Source organism: Jatropha curcas, chromosome 6 (assembly GCF_041381405.1).
Source record: "Jatropha curcas cultivar XTBG-Jc1 chromosome 6, XTBG_Jcur_1.0, whole genome shotgun sequence".
Taxonomy (NCBI): Eukaryota; Viridiplantae; Streptophyta; class Magnoliopsida; order Malpighiales; family Euphorbiaceae; genus Jatropha; species Jatropha curcas.
In genome coordinates, this window is record NC_143156.1 from 10823365 (window position 1) to 10841130 (window position 17766).

Genomic DNA, 17766 nt, shown 5'->3' on the forward strand with positions numbered 1-17766 from the left:
GAAATAATACTTAATTCTTAAGAATTAAGTAGTAAAAGTTGAGATTGGTGATTAAAAGCAAAGAGAAGTGAAGTTACCATTGAAGCAAGTAAGTTGTAGTTTTTGAGTTTTGTGAATTAATAAGTAGAATTCATGGTTTAGACATGTTATTGATGCATTAAATCATGCTCCAACTATTTCTTTTGTCAAGAATAACATCTTATTATATTTTTTGTGTATGATGATATTTAGAAGTGCTTGTGGTATGTTGTGTTTAATTCGAATTTTAGGGTTTGGAGAAAATTGGAAGTGTGTATATTTTTTTTGTGTGGCAAGTTAATTTTTAGGGGAAACCCTTGCGAAATTTTCGTAGGAATTTCCTTCAATATTTTTTTTTATTTTTAAACAATGTTAATTACTTGCCTCCTTATGAAAATCTAACCACTTCTAATTTGTGATCTAGCTTTAATAAGTGACATAAGACGGTGCTCCGGCACCGATTGTGGCATCCGCCGTCTGGTTCTCCGGGATTGGCGGGTGAGTGTTACATCTTTTCTCCCTCTAAGTAAAATTATTAATCTATAAGCATTGTAACTTATTAAGAAATTGGCATCAATATTATTAATAACTGCAACCAATACTTCAATCTTTGAAATTTGAGCTCGTAAATGATTTATCAAGTTGCCAGTCTCCATGCAATTCATGTCAAAACTTCTTAGCACCCAAAACAATAAATCTTGCAACAGGTCGTCTTGTATGGGAAAACAATAAATCTTTGAGGATAAGTTGCTCAATTTTAAGTCTCATTAAGATTCGTCTAACGCGATTTAATGCTTCTATTTTATTAGGTATTTTGTTATTTAGGGATTCTAGATGACAATTTACCTCCAAATCCAACTGACTATTATTTTTCTATTTTAATTTCTTTATTTTTTTGCATATTGATCGCATGAACCAAACATGCAACTCCTACGATTTTGGGCCATTTTAACTTAATATATGAAAGGTATAAAAGTCAATTTGGTCTCCGAACTTGTTTAGCAGGAGTAAGAAGGTCAATTTAACCTTTTGGGCCAATTTAGCATTTGAACTTGTATAAAATGATTAAAAAGATCTTATTTCACTTTTTAGGCTAATTTAACCCTTGAACTTGTTTTGATTTTTTAAAATTAATAATCAATTTAATTTAACATGATTAACTTTTTATCCCTTTTTTTTCCTACATTAAAAACACTAAGATCAAACTTTTTAAATACTTATGAATATAAATTTAAAATTCATAAACACATCATTTCTTGTAATATAACAAATTTATAAATATGCATTATAACTTTAATTTATTCAATATGAAAAATGCATAGATTAATAGAGGTTAGTTTTAAAATATTCAAATTAATATATATTTATAAATTCAAAACCATCAATCAAGGTAAAGAGAGATACAATATACTTCATATATCATTTTCTTATATTTTATAATGAATTGATTTGTTAATAAATTAGTCAACTCGATCTAACTACAGTTTTAATAAATGTCTGTATAATGATTTTCATATTGTAAGTACAATGAAAAATTAGAGGTTAAATGACTCAAAATGTCAAATATGATTCTTTTTAATCATTTTAAATAAGTTCATGGGCTAAATTGACTTAAAAAGTAAAATTGAATCTTTTTAATCATTTTATACAAGTTCAAGGGCTAAATTGACCCAAACGGTCAAAAATCTAACCTTTTTTTATCATGCTAAACAAGTTCATGGGCAAAATTGACCTTTATTTCTTTATGAAACTTCATGTTCAATTTGTTCCAAAAGGTCAAATTTGAACTTTTCACTGTGAGTGACAAGTTCAAGAGCTAAATTGTGATAGACTTAATATATAAATTTGACTCTAAATTTGACCAATTGCCCATGTAACCCTCTGAACTTTTAACATATTTTATTACTGAAAAGTGAAAGGGTAAGGTCATGATGTGTCCCGGCAAAGTTTATGGGCATAAAAAATCACACAAAGTACATAAGCAAATTGATATGCACTAAACCAATTGGGATCTATTCTTTTTTTTATTATTAAATATATAAATTCACTGTTGAACTTTATTACTTTAATCTTATGGTATTCTCAGCTTTTATTTTGACCTATTAAACACTTCAATTTATAAAATTACACCTGTTAAATACTTCAATTTATAGAATTATTTTATTAAAAACTTCAACTTTTAAAATTAAATCAATTAAAAACTTATTACATAGTTATAAAATGTGAAAAGTTATTGTTCCAAAAGTTATGCTAATTACACTTTAAATTAAATCTAAAAACTATTATTATTAATGAAAAGTGTGCAATATTAATAAAATTTATAAATTTAAATATACAATAGGTCATTTATAAAATTTAAAGTGCCATAAAATTGAAAATTATAAAATTGAAGTGTTAATTTATATATTCCGGATTTTTTTTTTAAACGGTGCATAGCATGAGGATTTTACTAGTTTCTCTAAAAACTATGATGAAGCCATGTGGAATGTGGAATGCCCCCAGTCAGCAGAAAAATACTTTTGGAGAAAACACACGTTCACCAAAAGATCATCATCCATAAAAAATAACACCGGTTAGTGGGTCACGTTATAGCTTCGAGAGAACCCCTGCCCCATCTTTCTTTCCTCTCTTTCTCGCCGGCTTTTCTTTTCTCCACCTCCGACTCCAATTCAATTCCGAACAACAATAAGAAAAATTATATTATATTAATTTAAATTCCAAAAAAAAAAAATATATATATATATATATAAAGAAAACCGAAGGTACGTGATCAAATCTCCTTTTCCTTGTCGTAGCAATAATACAATAAACAGTAAAATAATAATCGGACGAAAGAGAAAAGTAACAGAATTGGAGAGTTTTGTCGATCTCCGGCGAGGCTAGTGGATAGGAGATGGGGAGGAATGGCGTAGAAATACCTGCGGCGGTGTTAGCCTACAAATTGAAAGACGCCTCCAGTTGGTGGATAGAGATAAACGAATCGCCAGTTTGGCAGGATCGCATCTTTCACATCCTCGCCGCTCTTTATGGCCTCGTAGCTGCCGTTGCTCTTGTACGCTTCTCTTTTTCTTGCTTTCTGTGTATTTCCGTAAAGAATATTGGTTTCTTTTCTATGCAAAGTTTATAATTCGAATTGTGACATGGAGTTTGTTAATGATATATTTCACCTGAATTGTTCAATTGCTAGATTAATAACAATTCTGACCTCAATTTTGATGTTTTTGCCCAATTGATAAAATACATTCATAGATAACCCTAAGCCGATTTCATTAGGGATTCTAGGGTTTAAAATAATCAATTTGATCAACGCATTATCGCTTCAAGAGAAGTTCGCATTGGAGGTTTTGAACACGAAATTTTAACAACTGTGTCTTGGAGTAAGTTCGGTTGTCGTGAATGATACATCAAAGTGCTTCGTCTATTTGACTAAAATTTTTATGTCTTTGGTATTATTATAGTAACTCAGTATTTTGATATTATCAATAAAAATACTACACGTTTGGGTTTTTCGTGAACAAATTCCATGGGCTTCTATCATGTTTTTATCATTCTCTGCCTCTTGTTGCTCCAAATACTCAATTAATTTATATGACCATTAAGGAGCTTGTTTATATATTTGGGGTGCAGTTTTTGTCTATTGCATTATGCAGTGAGATTGTTATTGCTTTCCCCCCACCGGACTTCCCCTTTTGGTTGAATTGGTTCATAATAAGAAATTAAATGCTGTCAGGTTCAATTGGTGCGGATACAGTTGAGAGTTCCTGAGTATGGTTGGACCACACAGAAGGTTTTCCACTTTCTCAATTTCCTAGTAAATGGGGGTCTGTGCCTAATGCCTTGAGCTTCAGATATTTTCCCTTCATATTAGACTTCTTATTTTATCACTTTCTGTATTGACTCTGCTTTCCTCTATCTTGTAGTTCGCTGTCTAGTATTCATTTTTCGTCGGAATGTAGAAGGCATACATCCACCAGTTAGTGCTCCACTTTGAAATTTCTTTTAATCTTCTCATGTCTCTTCTCATGTCTTGCTATTACTAATTCCTATCTTGAAAACGTATTAGATTATCCAACATATCTTGATTGATATGCCTAGTCTTGCTTTCTTCACAACATATGCGCTTTTGGTTCTCTTCTGGGCAGAGATTTACTATCAGGTAATGGTTATTATCCGGTTTTCTTATGGTCTTCTTTGGATAAAATTGGCCCTATTGTGATTTTGGTGTATATTGAGCAGGCACGTGCTGTATCTACTGACGGACTTAGGCCAAGTTTCTTCACAATTAATGCAGTGGTTTATGCTGTTCAGGTGAAATTTCTCATGCATTGTTTTGGTATTTGTGATATTCCAAGTGAAATGAGAATTGAATCCAAATTCCTTCTGCATGGAAGATATGAAATGAATTCATGGAAAAATTAATATTATTTTTAGATGTGTATGGCTCTCTTAATTTTCTCATTTGCTGTTTTCTGCAACTGTTATTGAAGACACTGAGCATTTGGTGTGTGGCAGGTTTTGACAAGATGATTACACTCCACCCAGTAATAACCAACTATAACTTTAAGTTGAAGTCATTTAGTAACTTTGCAAATGATGTGATTGACATTGTTTTGATGCATCAGTTTTCTGAAATTTAGACTCTTGGGATATGACTTATTTGCCAACTTTACCAAATGGTTACTGTTTCTACATGTCCTCTTGTTTCTTGAGATGTTAGGATTCGTTTGCATATTTTAGCTTTTCTAGCTAAGAATCTTGCCATATGTTAATATTCATGTTTCCTTCAAGGCCTAAGATTTAGCTGAAAATCCAACATTAGTGAACAAAAGTTAGAAGAGGAACGTCGGTGAGCAAACCTTTTCTTTTTCATCTAAAACATTGATGATTCTGTGGTTGGGACTGTGATATGTGGCTTGGTGGATTTATGATCACTTCGGGTCAATCATTTTATTGCTGAAAGATTTCTGTTGCACAAAGAAATTTGTGAATTTTTTCGGTATATAAGGTGAGATCCTCATCACTATTGGGGAATTTTCTTCTTGGTCCCAATTTTCATGGGGCAAATTTAGATGATACTAACTATTAGCATTCTTTGAGCTTCTTAAATGAATTATTGACTGGTTAAGTTTGAAGGTTTCTCGAATAGACAATGGAGGTTAAAAGATGGTTTGCTGTGGAACATTAGTGGCATAGGATGTAGATCTTTGGTGATCTTATGCATATGCTTCTGGAAAATAAATGTGTCACCAAGTGGGTGATATTCCAATGACACAAACTGAAATAAAATGCATTACCGAGTAACCAGATAAATTAATTGAAATATCTTTGCGTTTTTCTTTTCTAGCTTTCTTCTCCATTTCCAATTTCTATTTTCCGATACAGATTCGGAAAACATGCTATAATTAAATTGTTTTCTACTACAAACATTAATAAACTTGTCCAATGAGCTTGTTTTCCAAATAATATAGAATTGAACAATTAGAAAACATGTTAAATGAAAAAATACTTCCTTCCTACTTTGAATTGTAACTCAAATTATGAAATAATTAGCTTGGGCTCTGTAGTAGTCAACTTTTCCTTTTGGAACGAGAAATTAATTTTTGTTTTTTTATGTCATTTCTTTTGCCTTATAATTATTATCTTCTTTTAACCAAATATTGCTTTTTTAATTTTGCTTCAGAATTAGCAAATTAAAAAAAAAAAAAGAGAAAGCTAACCAAATGGATCCTTACTCATTTAATTTCTCTTGTGTGGATTTCATTGATTATTACCAATCTTTGATGACCGTATAATATATAGAATCGTCTCTCTGTCTTTAAATTTCTTTTTGTATACTCTTTTTGCGGTTTACTATCAGCTGGATACTCATGTCAGATACCAAAAATGATGCAGGATAAAAAAAAAAAATCTAATCAGGGATGTTAGAATTTAGAAATCGGCTGGACTTTTCAGTTTTTGTGGTTAGTATAAATAGATTAGTTTAGCAACTAATTGCGACAGAAACTTGAGAGGGTTAAGGGCATGGTTTACATTAGATTTTGCATAGTTCGTTAACAGAAACTAGGCCTGATAAAACAACGTCGCAATATGATGACCTGAATCCAGACCAATCAAATTAAACTAATAAAACTAGTTGATAATTTATATTTGGTTTGTTTTGGTCCAAGAAAAATGAAAAATGAGCCATTGGTTTTAGTTTGGTGGGTTCATAGGATTTGAAACCACACAACCTGAATCTAACCAAGACAATTAACTTTTATTAAAAATATTTATTGTATTAAGATAAATAATTTATATTAACTATGTCTCTACAACCTATCATTAAATAATTAAAAGTGTTAATTATTTTCCAAATAGCCCCATTTTATAACCCATATATATGACAAGTATTTTGAAGGAGATGTCAATTTGGTTTGGCATATTACACTTAACCTGCCCAAACCAACTCATGCACACACTAAGGGCCTATTTGGTTTTGTTGTTCATATCAGCTGATAATTGATAGCGGTTGCTAATAGCTAGTGGATGGTGGCTAATAGAGTTTAGCTTAGGAACGTTGTGTTTGGTAAATTTTAATAGCAGTTGTTAAAATGTAAATAATAATTTAGCGTATAGTTGGTTTTATATATTATGATATATGCAATATATATATATATATATATATATATATATATATATATATATATATATATATATATATTTTAATTTTTAAGCTGAATATATTATTTTGTATTTTAATGTTTATATAAATAGAAAGTATTATTTAATTTTTTAAAGATGATATTTAGTAAAAAATTATTATTTTTAAATGGCTAAATAAAATTATTGTAAAAATATTAATTTGGAAAAAAAAATCTGTTTGTAATTATTTTTATGAGGTTAATGAAATGTAAATATAAGACAAATATAGATTAGCTAATAATTTATACGAAAAAGTTCCAAAACGTAGTTAATGGAATCAGCAGCTGATTGAGACTTTTATCAGCTATCAGTTGTTAATTAAAAAGCTTATCAAACACCTACAACCTAACTGTTGGGTGCGAATTAGCTATCAGCTGTATCAAACAGCAGAACCAAACGTCCTCTAAGAGTCTAAGATAAACAACAAATAGATGGATGCCTTGGACAAATAAAGAAAATAGAAATACATTTGAATCGAGTGTCAGCAAATGATTGGAAATAATGGAGCAGAGTATAAAATAATTTAGCACCATGCATATAAATATCTTCATTCCTTTTTTTTTTTTAAGTGACACTCTTGAATAAAAGACCATGGGACTTTCAATAACCCTTGTAGGGATGTGTTCACTCTTGTAAGCATTTTGACTATGGAAGGTAGAAACTTACAAAAAGCTTATTATTGCATATGGTGTGCTTGCTAGGTAGTAGGATACTTGGAGGATTAAAATTACAATATCTATTGTGTCTGGAAATTTAAAATACATCTTTATGCTTCAAATCTTAACTAAAACATTCTCGGTTTTTTTTCTCGTAACAATACTTTTAAGCTGTTGTCTACTGATGAACAATGGATTTTGGTGACTTTGGTCATCCATTCTTGCATCTTCAATGGGGCTATGATGATGTGTTGGCTTGGGCTTAGGGTTATTGTTTGTTATTGTGAAACCTAGTTTGGCATTCTTTGTGTATGTAAGTTGGTGCAGTATCTGGTTTCCCCTTTGTCTTAAATTTTGTCTTGGACTTTCAAAAGATGGTTTGGAATTTGAAGATGTTGATACTGGTTTACTTTTGCACTGTAATATTCACAGAATTAGTTACTTTAGAATTTTGTATTTCATTGCTGATTCTGCATGGTAATCTCCATAGAAAGTTGCTGACTTGATATATGTGCCTTTATATGCTACGTAGTGTAACGTGTTGCTACATTAAATGTATATCTTGTTACAATAATGCAGTTTGCATAGTAAGTGTTTTATGTAAAAGGTTTCAACATTATTTTCTGTGGTTTAATTGATTCCAGATTGCTATGTGGTTGGTATTGTGGTGGAAAGATCACCGGGTGGTAGTCATCCTCTCTAAGATGTTCTTTGCAGGTTTTTCTCTTTTACACTAGACATTAAATAACTTTGTGTACAATTCTGAACTTTTCATTATTATAACTTCTATCTTGTTCTTAATATATATACATCTGGCAGGTGTGTCTTTGTTTGCAGCTCTTGGTTTCCTACTTTATGGTGGAAGGTAATTGTTTTGCCATTTTTTCAACATTTGCCTGATATTTTGATCAGCATTGAACTGTGTGACTGCATCATGACATAAAAAGTTAAGACACTTGGAGAACTTGATCCTATTTTCAGGCAATATGCTAATGTTTATGATTTTTGCCTTGTCTGATGGACAATTGTGTGCCAAGAAGTACTTGTTTGCTTATCAAAAGGTTCAGAGGATTATCATATTTTTTAGCTTTTAAAGACTAATGCACAATCTCTAGATAGAGTACTGAAAATTTTTAAGGTCTGTGGTACTGCTATTGCATCAGTAGCTTGTTTACAGTGTCATCTTTGTGTCACTAGTCACCCCCCCTTCAGAGCATAGCTTCTCAAATTATCATCATCCAGTTCTATCTCTATACTAAGGTCCTATTGTGACATGACATCATAGGCTGTGGACAAGTTAAAAAAACGTGAAGGACCTGCCAAATCTTTGATAAAAGTATTATAGTTCCTGGTTGGATTACCTAGGGTGAAGGTCTCACATGCATTGAGACTTTGCTTCTGGTTATCTGTAGGAGTTAATTCAAATGCCTTATTTTTCTGCTAAGAAGGGGTGTTGAATTTCTGCCATGCCAACAAACCAAATTTCTGGATAGTGTATGTGCCAAGTGCTATTTAGTTTAATCTAATAGGATTTGGGACTTGCAAAAGTGAGTTTTCGGATAGTTTGTTAGGCCTAATTTTTGTCAGATTGTAGGTACTTTATAGGCTTCATATCAATTTTGCACTATTTGAGTCAGGTTCAATCAGATTATTGGGATACAAGATTTTTTGCCAATACATCCCTCTACTTCCTTTCACCCCCTGTCTCAACTGAAAAAAGAGACAAGAAGAGACCCAGGATGGAGATCAAGGCAACAAGAAAATTGTTAAGGGTGCATTTCAGCATGTAGTTGTGTTGTTTGTTGCGTATGCCAGTATATAGAGATTAAGTGCTTGGCACTTTGCATTAACAAATTTGACTTTTCAGGAGAGTTTTTGCTACCTTTCTCTTGTTCAGTTTACTGTATTATTCTTGTAACTGTGTGCCTTGTGCATTGGCATCAGGGTTTTGATAACCAGATGGTATGGTATTGCCATATAGCATATATAGCATACAAATATCTTTTATAACTTGTCCTTGTTTTTCCATTCTCCCGTGTGCCCCTTCTCCCTCTCCCATTGTCTTAATGATAAAAAGGAATTTCGTTGTATGAATTTGCTCCCATCTACCTATCTTTTATGTAATTATCTAATGAACTTCATCTTCTGCTAGGCTCTTCTTAATGTTGCAGCGGTTCCCTGTAGAATCTAAAGGGAGGCGTAAAAAGCTGCAAGAGGTAATTATTTAGAAGTTATTGGGTTTTGCATGCTGATCTATTTGCATTTTTGTCAATTACCAACTGTTGGTTCCGTTTCTGTATGGGACAGGTTGGCTATGTGACCACCATATGTTTCTCATGCTTCCTTGTCAGATGCATTATGGTAAGTTTATTGAATTCATTTCCAGTTTTTCATTTTCACTTAAAAAAATGTAATGATGTATTCACATAAAATAGTATTTAAGCTATGGGGCTAGCTAAATGCTTACCTAAAAGTTGTATATGTTGCACAATAATCATTGAATTACGTCATATCTAATTTCCTTGGCTGTTGGTTGGTTCAAGCTTTCCCATTAACAGTGGTTTATGATAAGAACTGTACATATGTTGCTTCCAAGAAGTTCATCTAACGGTGGCTCGTAACATCATTTTCTTATTGTCCAGATGTGCTTTAATGCATTTGATGAAGCTGCAAACCTTGATGTTTTGGATCATCCAGTTCTGAACTTCATATATTACCTGGTCAGTTTTGATACTTGATTATATTTGATGCTTATTGTCAAGAAAATGAAAATTTTTAGGGTATTGGTGTGTTCTCTGTGTAAAATTTTTCTGGCATTGTTATAAAGTTACCACCAAGTTTTCTGCTTCACCAGTTTTTCATTAAAACTGAGTTGTTGGTAGCTATGGGGAAACAATACTTTTTGCAAATGAGTTTACAGATGAAAAATGGGGATTTTGATCAGTATGTGAAAGGATAATAAAAAATTTTGATCAGTTCCTTCAAAATTTTCTCTTAGAGCCTTTAAAGGGTTCCAGTTTTGGCCACTTGACGGAATTGCAGAATAGTTCAAAAATCAAGAGGACAGTATTCCTAGTGATCTAAACCTTAGCTAAATAAACTTAGCTGCCAAACTTTTAATCAAATAATATACTCAGGTGGCCTTCTATGCTGTATTTTTATTGGAGATGTTTGGGTTTAAAGGAGGAAATCTTTGTCTCTGTAATGGATTTGGTGAGACCTAGTCCTTTTAAATAAAATCACAGTTGATTTGTGGATTTCAGGGGCACATGGTTGAAATCTGTTGACTAGTTCTGGTCTTTTGATAATTTATGATCCTCTTATGGAGTTTTCTTATGTTATGGCTTGTGCAAAGTAGAGTTTTCCATGTTATGATAGTTGACTGCGATTTTTCTTATTGATAAATTTGTCGAATACCATAGCTAACTAGAAATAACTGCTTAGAGACATTAGAGATGTGGTTCCTCTTAAATGCTTTTACTTACTCATCTAAGTTCCAATTTCCTTGCAGCTAGTGGAGATTTTACCTTCCTCCTTGGTTCTTTTCATTTTGAGGAAATTGCCTCCAAAACGTGGTATCACACAATATCATCCAATACGTTGAAGGGATTCTGGACAAGTATACAATGGAATAGCAAAGAATGAATTCAAGGTATGCATTTGGCTTGCTTGGGAGATGCAAGAATCCAACCTTTAAAGAGAGCAACAAAGGAAAGTGCAAAAAGTTTGACGGTTTCTTTTGTTTTGGTTTCATGGAATCTAAAAGTTATCTATTTGTTCTCTGCCGGAGGTTGTAGTTGTGTTCAAAAGATATGGCAACCTAAGGATTTGTTATATATGTCTGACCATTAGTGTTGTGATTGTTGTTTTCCTATATCTTGCATCTTTAGTTAATCTGTTTTGCCAGCTGCAAACACTTAACCGAACATGAAAATAGTTAAGGGTCGTTTGTTGTATGATTTAATTTATGCTCAGACTTATTTTTATCTCAAACCTAGTTTTTCGGCCGTCTGCTATGTTAACTGGAGATGAGTTGCATACTGATGGGATGGAGATTACAATGCATAAACACAAACTAGATTTTGGAATTCACAAGTACTCTAGCATTTAGCAAGTTACTCAGATCGAGGAGACATACCTGTTGTAATTTCTTGTGCTTGCTTAACCCACGATTCTGTTATACCGAAGAGATTTCTGGAAGCCAGAGGAATTGCCATACGAGAGAGGAGAGTGAAGGTACCATTCTTAAAATTAATGAGAGTTGATTGGCAGAGATGAGAATGAAGCTTAAATTTGATCGGAGGTTGACTGGCAGGTGGATGCATGAATGTTGCTTCCTACTTAATATTTCTAGTTCTCTGTGAATGGTAGGTTTTACTCTGCGTCATTACAAAGAAATGAGAGTTTTGTAGTGTTTTCAGAACTGGATTGGTCGGTTGAATTGGTTAAATGAATTGGTTAAACTTGCTGGTCTGATTTGATAAAAACATTGGAAACGGCAAACGATCAGGTCCGATGATTGAAAAACAGCTAGAATTGAATATCATTTCAAGTGAAAAAGAATTGGCTTATTACTTATTTTTGGACATCTGCGGTTAAAAATGTACAAATGTTTGTAATTTATGTTGTAAAGTTGTTTTTGATTTTCCCAAAGTTAAGACTATACCTGGTTGATTATTTATATTATAGAATTTGATGTGAAAGTTGAAACTTTATGACATTTTAATTGATATAGTTTATATCTGAATGTTATTATTATTATTATTATTATTATATTGGAATAGATAATATTGTGGATTAAATGGTTTGAAAAGTAAATTTTAATGATTTTTTTAGTATTTTTTAATAAAAAGTAAAAAATTTAACTTGATGTGGTTGATGTAGTCACCAATATGATTCAATGGTTGGTTCAACTTCAAAGAAAGACATTTGTTATTCCAATTTAAAATGATTCAATGTCTTTAACTGAGTGGTTAGGCTCTCGTGGCTTAATGGATAAGGCATTTGACTTGTAATCAATGGATTGTGGATTCGAGTTCTAACGAGCGTGCTTGTGTTTATATGTTCATTTCATGTTTAAAAAACTCAGTGGCTAAGGTGATGCAATGTTCAAGAAACTTACGGGTTAAGGTGATGCAATCACTACCGTCAAAACGGCCATCCCGACCTGCGCGGGCTGGGTCCCAAGATGTATCGAGCCAAACAAGTTCATTATAAAACGAGCCGTCAATGTTCTGACTCGACCCGGCCCGCATCGGGCCCACGGACAGATCTGAACATGCCCATTTTTTTTTTTCAAAAAAATTGTGCTATTCTTTTTTAATTTTTCTATTCATTTTTTTAACCAAAAACTTAATAATATATCAATTCAAATTAAAAATCAACATTGTTACAATCAAAATTTAAAATCCACAATAAAATAAAGTAATTCAAATTTAAAATCAACAACAACAATAAAATAATCCAAATTTAAAACCAACAACAATCCAAAACATGAAAATAAAATTAAAAAAAACCCGTCAAAAGCATAAGTGATTTGGTTGGGGATAAAATACCACTTTTGAATCGAATTAGTTATCGAGGAGCACAAGATGTATGCATGTAGTTGAGGAATATTATAAAGGAAAAGGTTGCTTCAAAAAACATATTCAGAATATTTGTTGATTTTAATAGGTTGCCTTGTGCGAAATCCAATATCCCCCAATCAACTATTTGAGTTGAAAGCGGACAGCCTGCGGACCCGTCGGGCCGGGCGGCGTGGGATTGATCCAAACAGATTGGGTCAAAAAACCATGTTAAAAACAGTTTTCATTCTCTTATTCAGATCCGAAAAAAATACTAGCGATTTCGAGCCATTATTTAGCGGGCTGAGGTCGGTTTTGACAAATACCAGATGCAATCTACAAGTAGGCATGGCCGGTTCAATGAACCGTCGGTTTCGGTTCATTGAACCGCCGGTTCGAGATGTTTAAAATTTTGAACCGGAACCGACCCTTGAACCTCCGGTTCCGGCACGGTTCAGCACGGTTCCGGTGAACCGACGGTTCAAATTACGGTTCCGAATTCATGAATAAATAATAGTTTTAAAATGTTTAAATTTTATTAACTAAATAAATTATTATAAAATTTTAAAACAAAAACTTCTATTAACTTAGAAATATTATTACATTAAATTTACAAATTTTGCTAACTCAATAATATAGAAAATTATAATTTTTTTTTATTTTGGGCTTGAATTAAATTAAAATTGAAAAATTTTAATTTAATTACCTACGTATCCTCTTGAAAATTATAGAAAATCAAAGCTCACGTAGTTCTTTTTTTTTTATTTCATTGGAAAATAACCTCCCAATTATTACAATTAATTTTAGTCATCGGCGCCACTAGTCTCCGTTAATGAGTCGGAATCATCATCATCGCTTGAATTTTGCTGGTCTTGAGTTCTCAACGCCGTTCTAGTCCAATCGTCAACACACTCTTACATTTCCACATTATTGAGAGTCGGAATCATCATCATCGCATATTCTTTTTTACAATAATTACATCGAACCGCATTGATTTCTCTATTATCTTGAACAATTTTTGCAAAGTGCTTCTTAAACATATCTGATTTTGGTGGTTTACCTATTGAAATATTAGGAGACATTGCTTCTTGTGGTGAAAAATCAATCAATGGATCGTTTGAATCAATTTATTCTACGCTTTGAGCAACTCGCTTTCCCTTGGAGCTTTGTGAATTGTGTGCCATAATTTTAAATGGAATTATGGAAAAAAATGAATAAATGGAATATGAAATTAATGGAATTTAGAATTGGATTTATGAAAATAAAGCAATATTAAGAAGAGGAGAGATAGGATATAATTGATTGTGAAAAAAAATAATCAACTCATCATATTTATACATATTTTTCATTTATGTAGTTTTCCAAATTGTCCCTTATAACAGAAAAAAAACAATTATATTTTTGAATAATTTAGTAAATTATAATAAATGAATAAAATTTATTTACCAAAACTAAAAAAATTAAATGTTATTGACAATGACACCTGCTAGCCGTTTGAACCTTGAAAAAAATTGTGTAAAACAAAAGGTTCAACGGCTAGTGAAGATATTTTTTCATAAATGATAATATTTTATAAAAGGTTCAATGATGATGTTTTTTTTATGAATGATGATGTTTTATAAAAGGTTCAATGATGATGTTTTTTTCACTACTTTTTATAAATTAAGTATTATTACATCAAATAATTTTGTTTGTGAATCCGGTTTGAACCGGACCGAAACCGCCGGTTAACCGCCGGTTCCGGGCCGGTTCAGGTTCATTTTTTAACATTCACATGAACCTTAACCGGCCCTTGAACCGCCGGTTTCGGTTCAAAATTTTAAACCGCGGTTTCGGTCCGGTTTCGATCCGTCTACAGTACGGTTCGGTTTCGGTTCGGTTCCGGTTAGAACCGAACCGGTGGCCATGCCTATCTACAAGTAGATGCTAGAGAATTCCTTATGTCTACTGTTTCATATTTCCACTATTTTTGCTCAAAAATTAATTTGAAAAATAAATAGAATTAAAATTAAAAAAAAAAAACCAATAGAAAGATGAACAATAACCTGCAGTGAATGCTAAGCCCATAATGTAGTGATGCTAAATGAACAAGCTTTGTCCAGTTAAAATGGGATTAATTTTGGAATGCTAAAGTCTGGTGCCAACAATTTTCTCTCCTAACAATATTGTTTTAGAGTTATGCTGTTTGACTCGCGGTGATTTTGAATCATGACACTCAAAAAATGATTAAGGTAACCTTGAGTGGATTTGGAGAGATAAATGGGTGGAAAAGAAACTTAACTTTAGAGGAAAATGCGTTCATTAAATATATCTTTCCACAATCAATGATTTTTCTTCATTTTATCACACAATTAATAATACATGTTGTTGAAAATAATGACAATCATTAATTTTTAACTTATAAAAAATTATTTTAGCGGCATCATGACTATCGGTCGTTGTTAAAATGATTCAAGCTAATCGGTTTCAGTTTAACTGGTTCGACTAGACAGTCCAATTTGATTCCAACAACACTATATATGAATACTCTTTTAATTTGTTTAAGAGGATATGAAATCCTAGCAGGCATTGGGCAGTTTGGGTTTTCTATTAGTTATCTGAAATCCCTTCTTTCTCATACTAGTTCAAAGTTGAGGGTTAGAAACTTGAAAAACAAGGATTGGACTGCGTTGTGTATATCAAAAAAAGTATATAATAATGATGTATTTAGTGAATCAAATACCATGGTCTAACAACAAAATTCTGATTAGTCGATAATATTGGTTGATAACATTGTGAAAGGTTCCTATGAAAGGTTTCATTAACTCTTAATTCATGTCGGATAGACTTTGTTGTTATGAGAATTCTTAATTCATGAGTTGTATGGAGGGACTTATATCACCGCAAAAAGAGACTAAAGCAAGTGTTGGGTTCAAGGTTAGTGTTAAAGATTATATATATATAAGATAAACATATATATAGTATATAAAATAATTATATAATAATATATTAAAAAGAAATATAAAATATTTAATTGTTATAAAATAATAAAAAAAATAGGCAGAATAAAGAGAAGGAATAGAGAGCAAAAGATGAGAGTACGAGAGTGTATTATTATTGATGAGAAGCCACATATATATAGTTGCATAAATGGAACCCTAATAGCATCCTACACAAATCACGAACATAGAGTTCACAATAATAAAAATACAGACTTTTAGCATGTATATGACACCCACTTATTTTATAACACTCCCTGTAGATGTCCATTCTTTAAAGAATATGCTTCGTTAAAACCTTAATAAAAAAAACCCTATGGGAAAAAAAAAAATCTTACTGAAGGAAAAAGAGTACATTATTCTTTTCTTCAATACACGTTGAAATACTCATTAAAAATCTTTATTAGGAAAATCTAAGGGGAAAAAAAATCTTGGTTAAATAGAAAAAGAGTACAGTACATATTTACTCTTCCTCATGTTAGTTATAATATAACTCTTATATATTATATGCCATGGAGATATCAAAATATATATTTAACTCTATTCAATTTCTTCATATTCAAGAAGAATTATATATTGCAAATAAAATTTATAAAAATTCTTACATCTAGTCATATGACTAGTAACATACATTAGTGTCTTTATTACACTGAGATATGATACTTCGGGACCAATAAGTTCTTCATAATTTTCTCAAAGTTGAAAAATGGTCATTTTCTTATCAAGTAACCTCAAAGCCATTGAGATTCACATAAAATCATTTTAATAACTTAGTCATGTATGTGGATTCATAGACAAAATTTTATTTATGAAATTCTCGATCTTCAGTCAAGACAAAACTTTATATTCCCCATGTTTTTCATTTCAAATTCTTCCTTTAAGGAAATTATAATTTTTGCAAACTCTTCAGGAGTTTCAATAATGTTCATGAACCAAATATTGATAAATTCATATTCAAAATTTCTTTATATATAAAAAAAAGTTCATGAACATTCAATAATATCATTATAATATTTTTTTCAACAAATATTCATTAATCAAGAGATCACCTTACTCGTGATAATATATAAAGTAAATATCAAAAGTATGAAAGCATGTGACTTTCAACAAAAGAATATAATAAATGCAATATAATCATAAAATAATATAATATTTTCTCAGCTATAAATATCATTAAGGTGATTATACTATATGTATTAAGATTTCTTTATTCCACATAGAAATCTTGAATATATTTTTCGGGGTCTTGATTTGCTTGTGTCAAGCATTTTTTCAATATTTTATGGATTCATTAATCCATATAGAGCTCTATACAATTTAATTGAATAAATTTCTTGAGATTTTAACTTTATACTTCAAGCAATTAAAATCCTTTAGGGAATTTCATATAGATATCTACATCAAGTTAGCATATAAATAGACGCATTTAGAATTTTCATAAATTGCCAGACTAATCAAATATTAAATTATAATTACATTTATCACATGAGGTATTTAGTCTCATAATCAATGCCGGTTCTTTGCAAAAAAAACTTGTGCAATAAGTTTGCTTTATATCTCATGACTCCCTTTCAATTACGCAAAAATACATATTTACATTCTACTGGCTTAACATCTCTTGATGCTCATATTAAAATTTTAAAATTTACTTTCTAAGTAAATTAAATGTCACATGCATCATTCTATTTTATCAATTTTATGTCTATATTCTCAATAGACAATTCTCAAGATCCTCATAATCTTTCAAAAAAATTTAGCATCATATCATAAAAATATCGTCGACATTTTTTTTTATTGGTTCCATCTTATCCTGACATGACATAATTTATAGAGATCTCATAATTTTCATTCATTTCAGGTACCTGAGTT

General features: G+C 31.3%; 1 protein-coding gene and 1 long non-coding RNA gene across 2 annotated transcripts; one reads left to right on the forward strand and one right to left on the reverse strand.

Annotated features, from left to right (window-relative positions):
• Positions 1-2765: 2765 nt before the first annotated feature.
• Positions 2766-11760, reverse strand: LOC119371179 (uncharacterized). Its single transcript, XR_005178745.2, has 2 exons — positions 11494-11760; positions 2766-3094 (listed from the first exon to the last, which is right to left on the reverse strand). It is a non-coding gene; the product is annotated as an uncharacterized LOC119371179 (long non-coding RNA).
• On the forward strand, positions 2912-11348 carry TOM3 (tobamovirus multiplication protein 3). The gene is made up of 11 exons (XM_012226582.4): positions 2912-3070; positions 3749-3839; positions 3939-3991; positions 4082-4174; positions 4255-4326; positions 8000-8072; positions 8175-8220; positions 9508-9571; positions 9663-9716; positions 9998-10075; positions 10867-11348. Exons 1-11 carry the CDS (start codon positions 2912-2914, stop codon positions 10957-10959), a joined length of 876 nt encoding a protein of 291 aa, XP_012081972.1. The 3' UTR covers positions 10960-11348.
• Positions 11761-17766: the final 6006 nt, after the last annotated feature.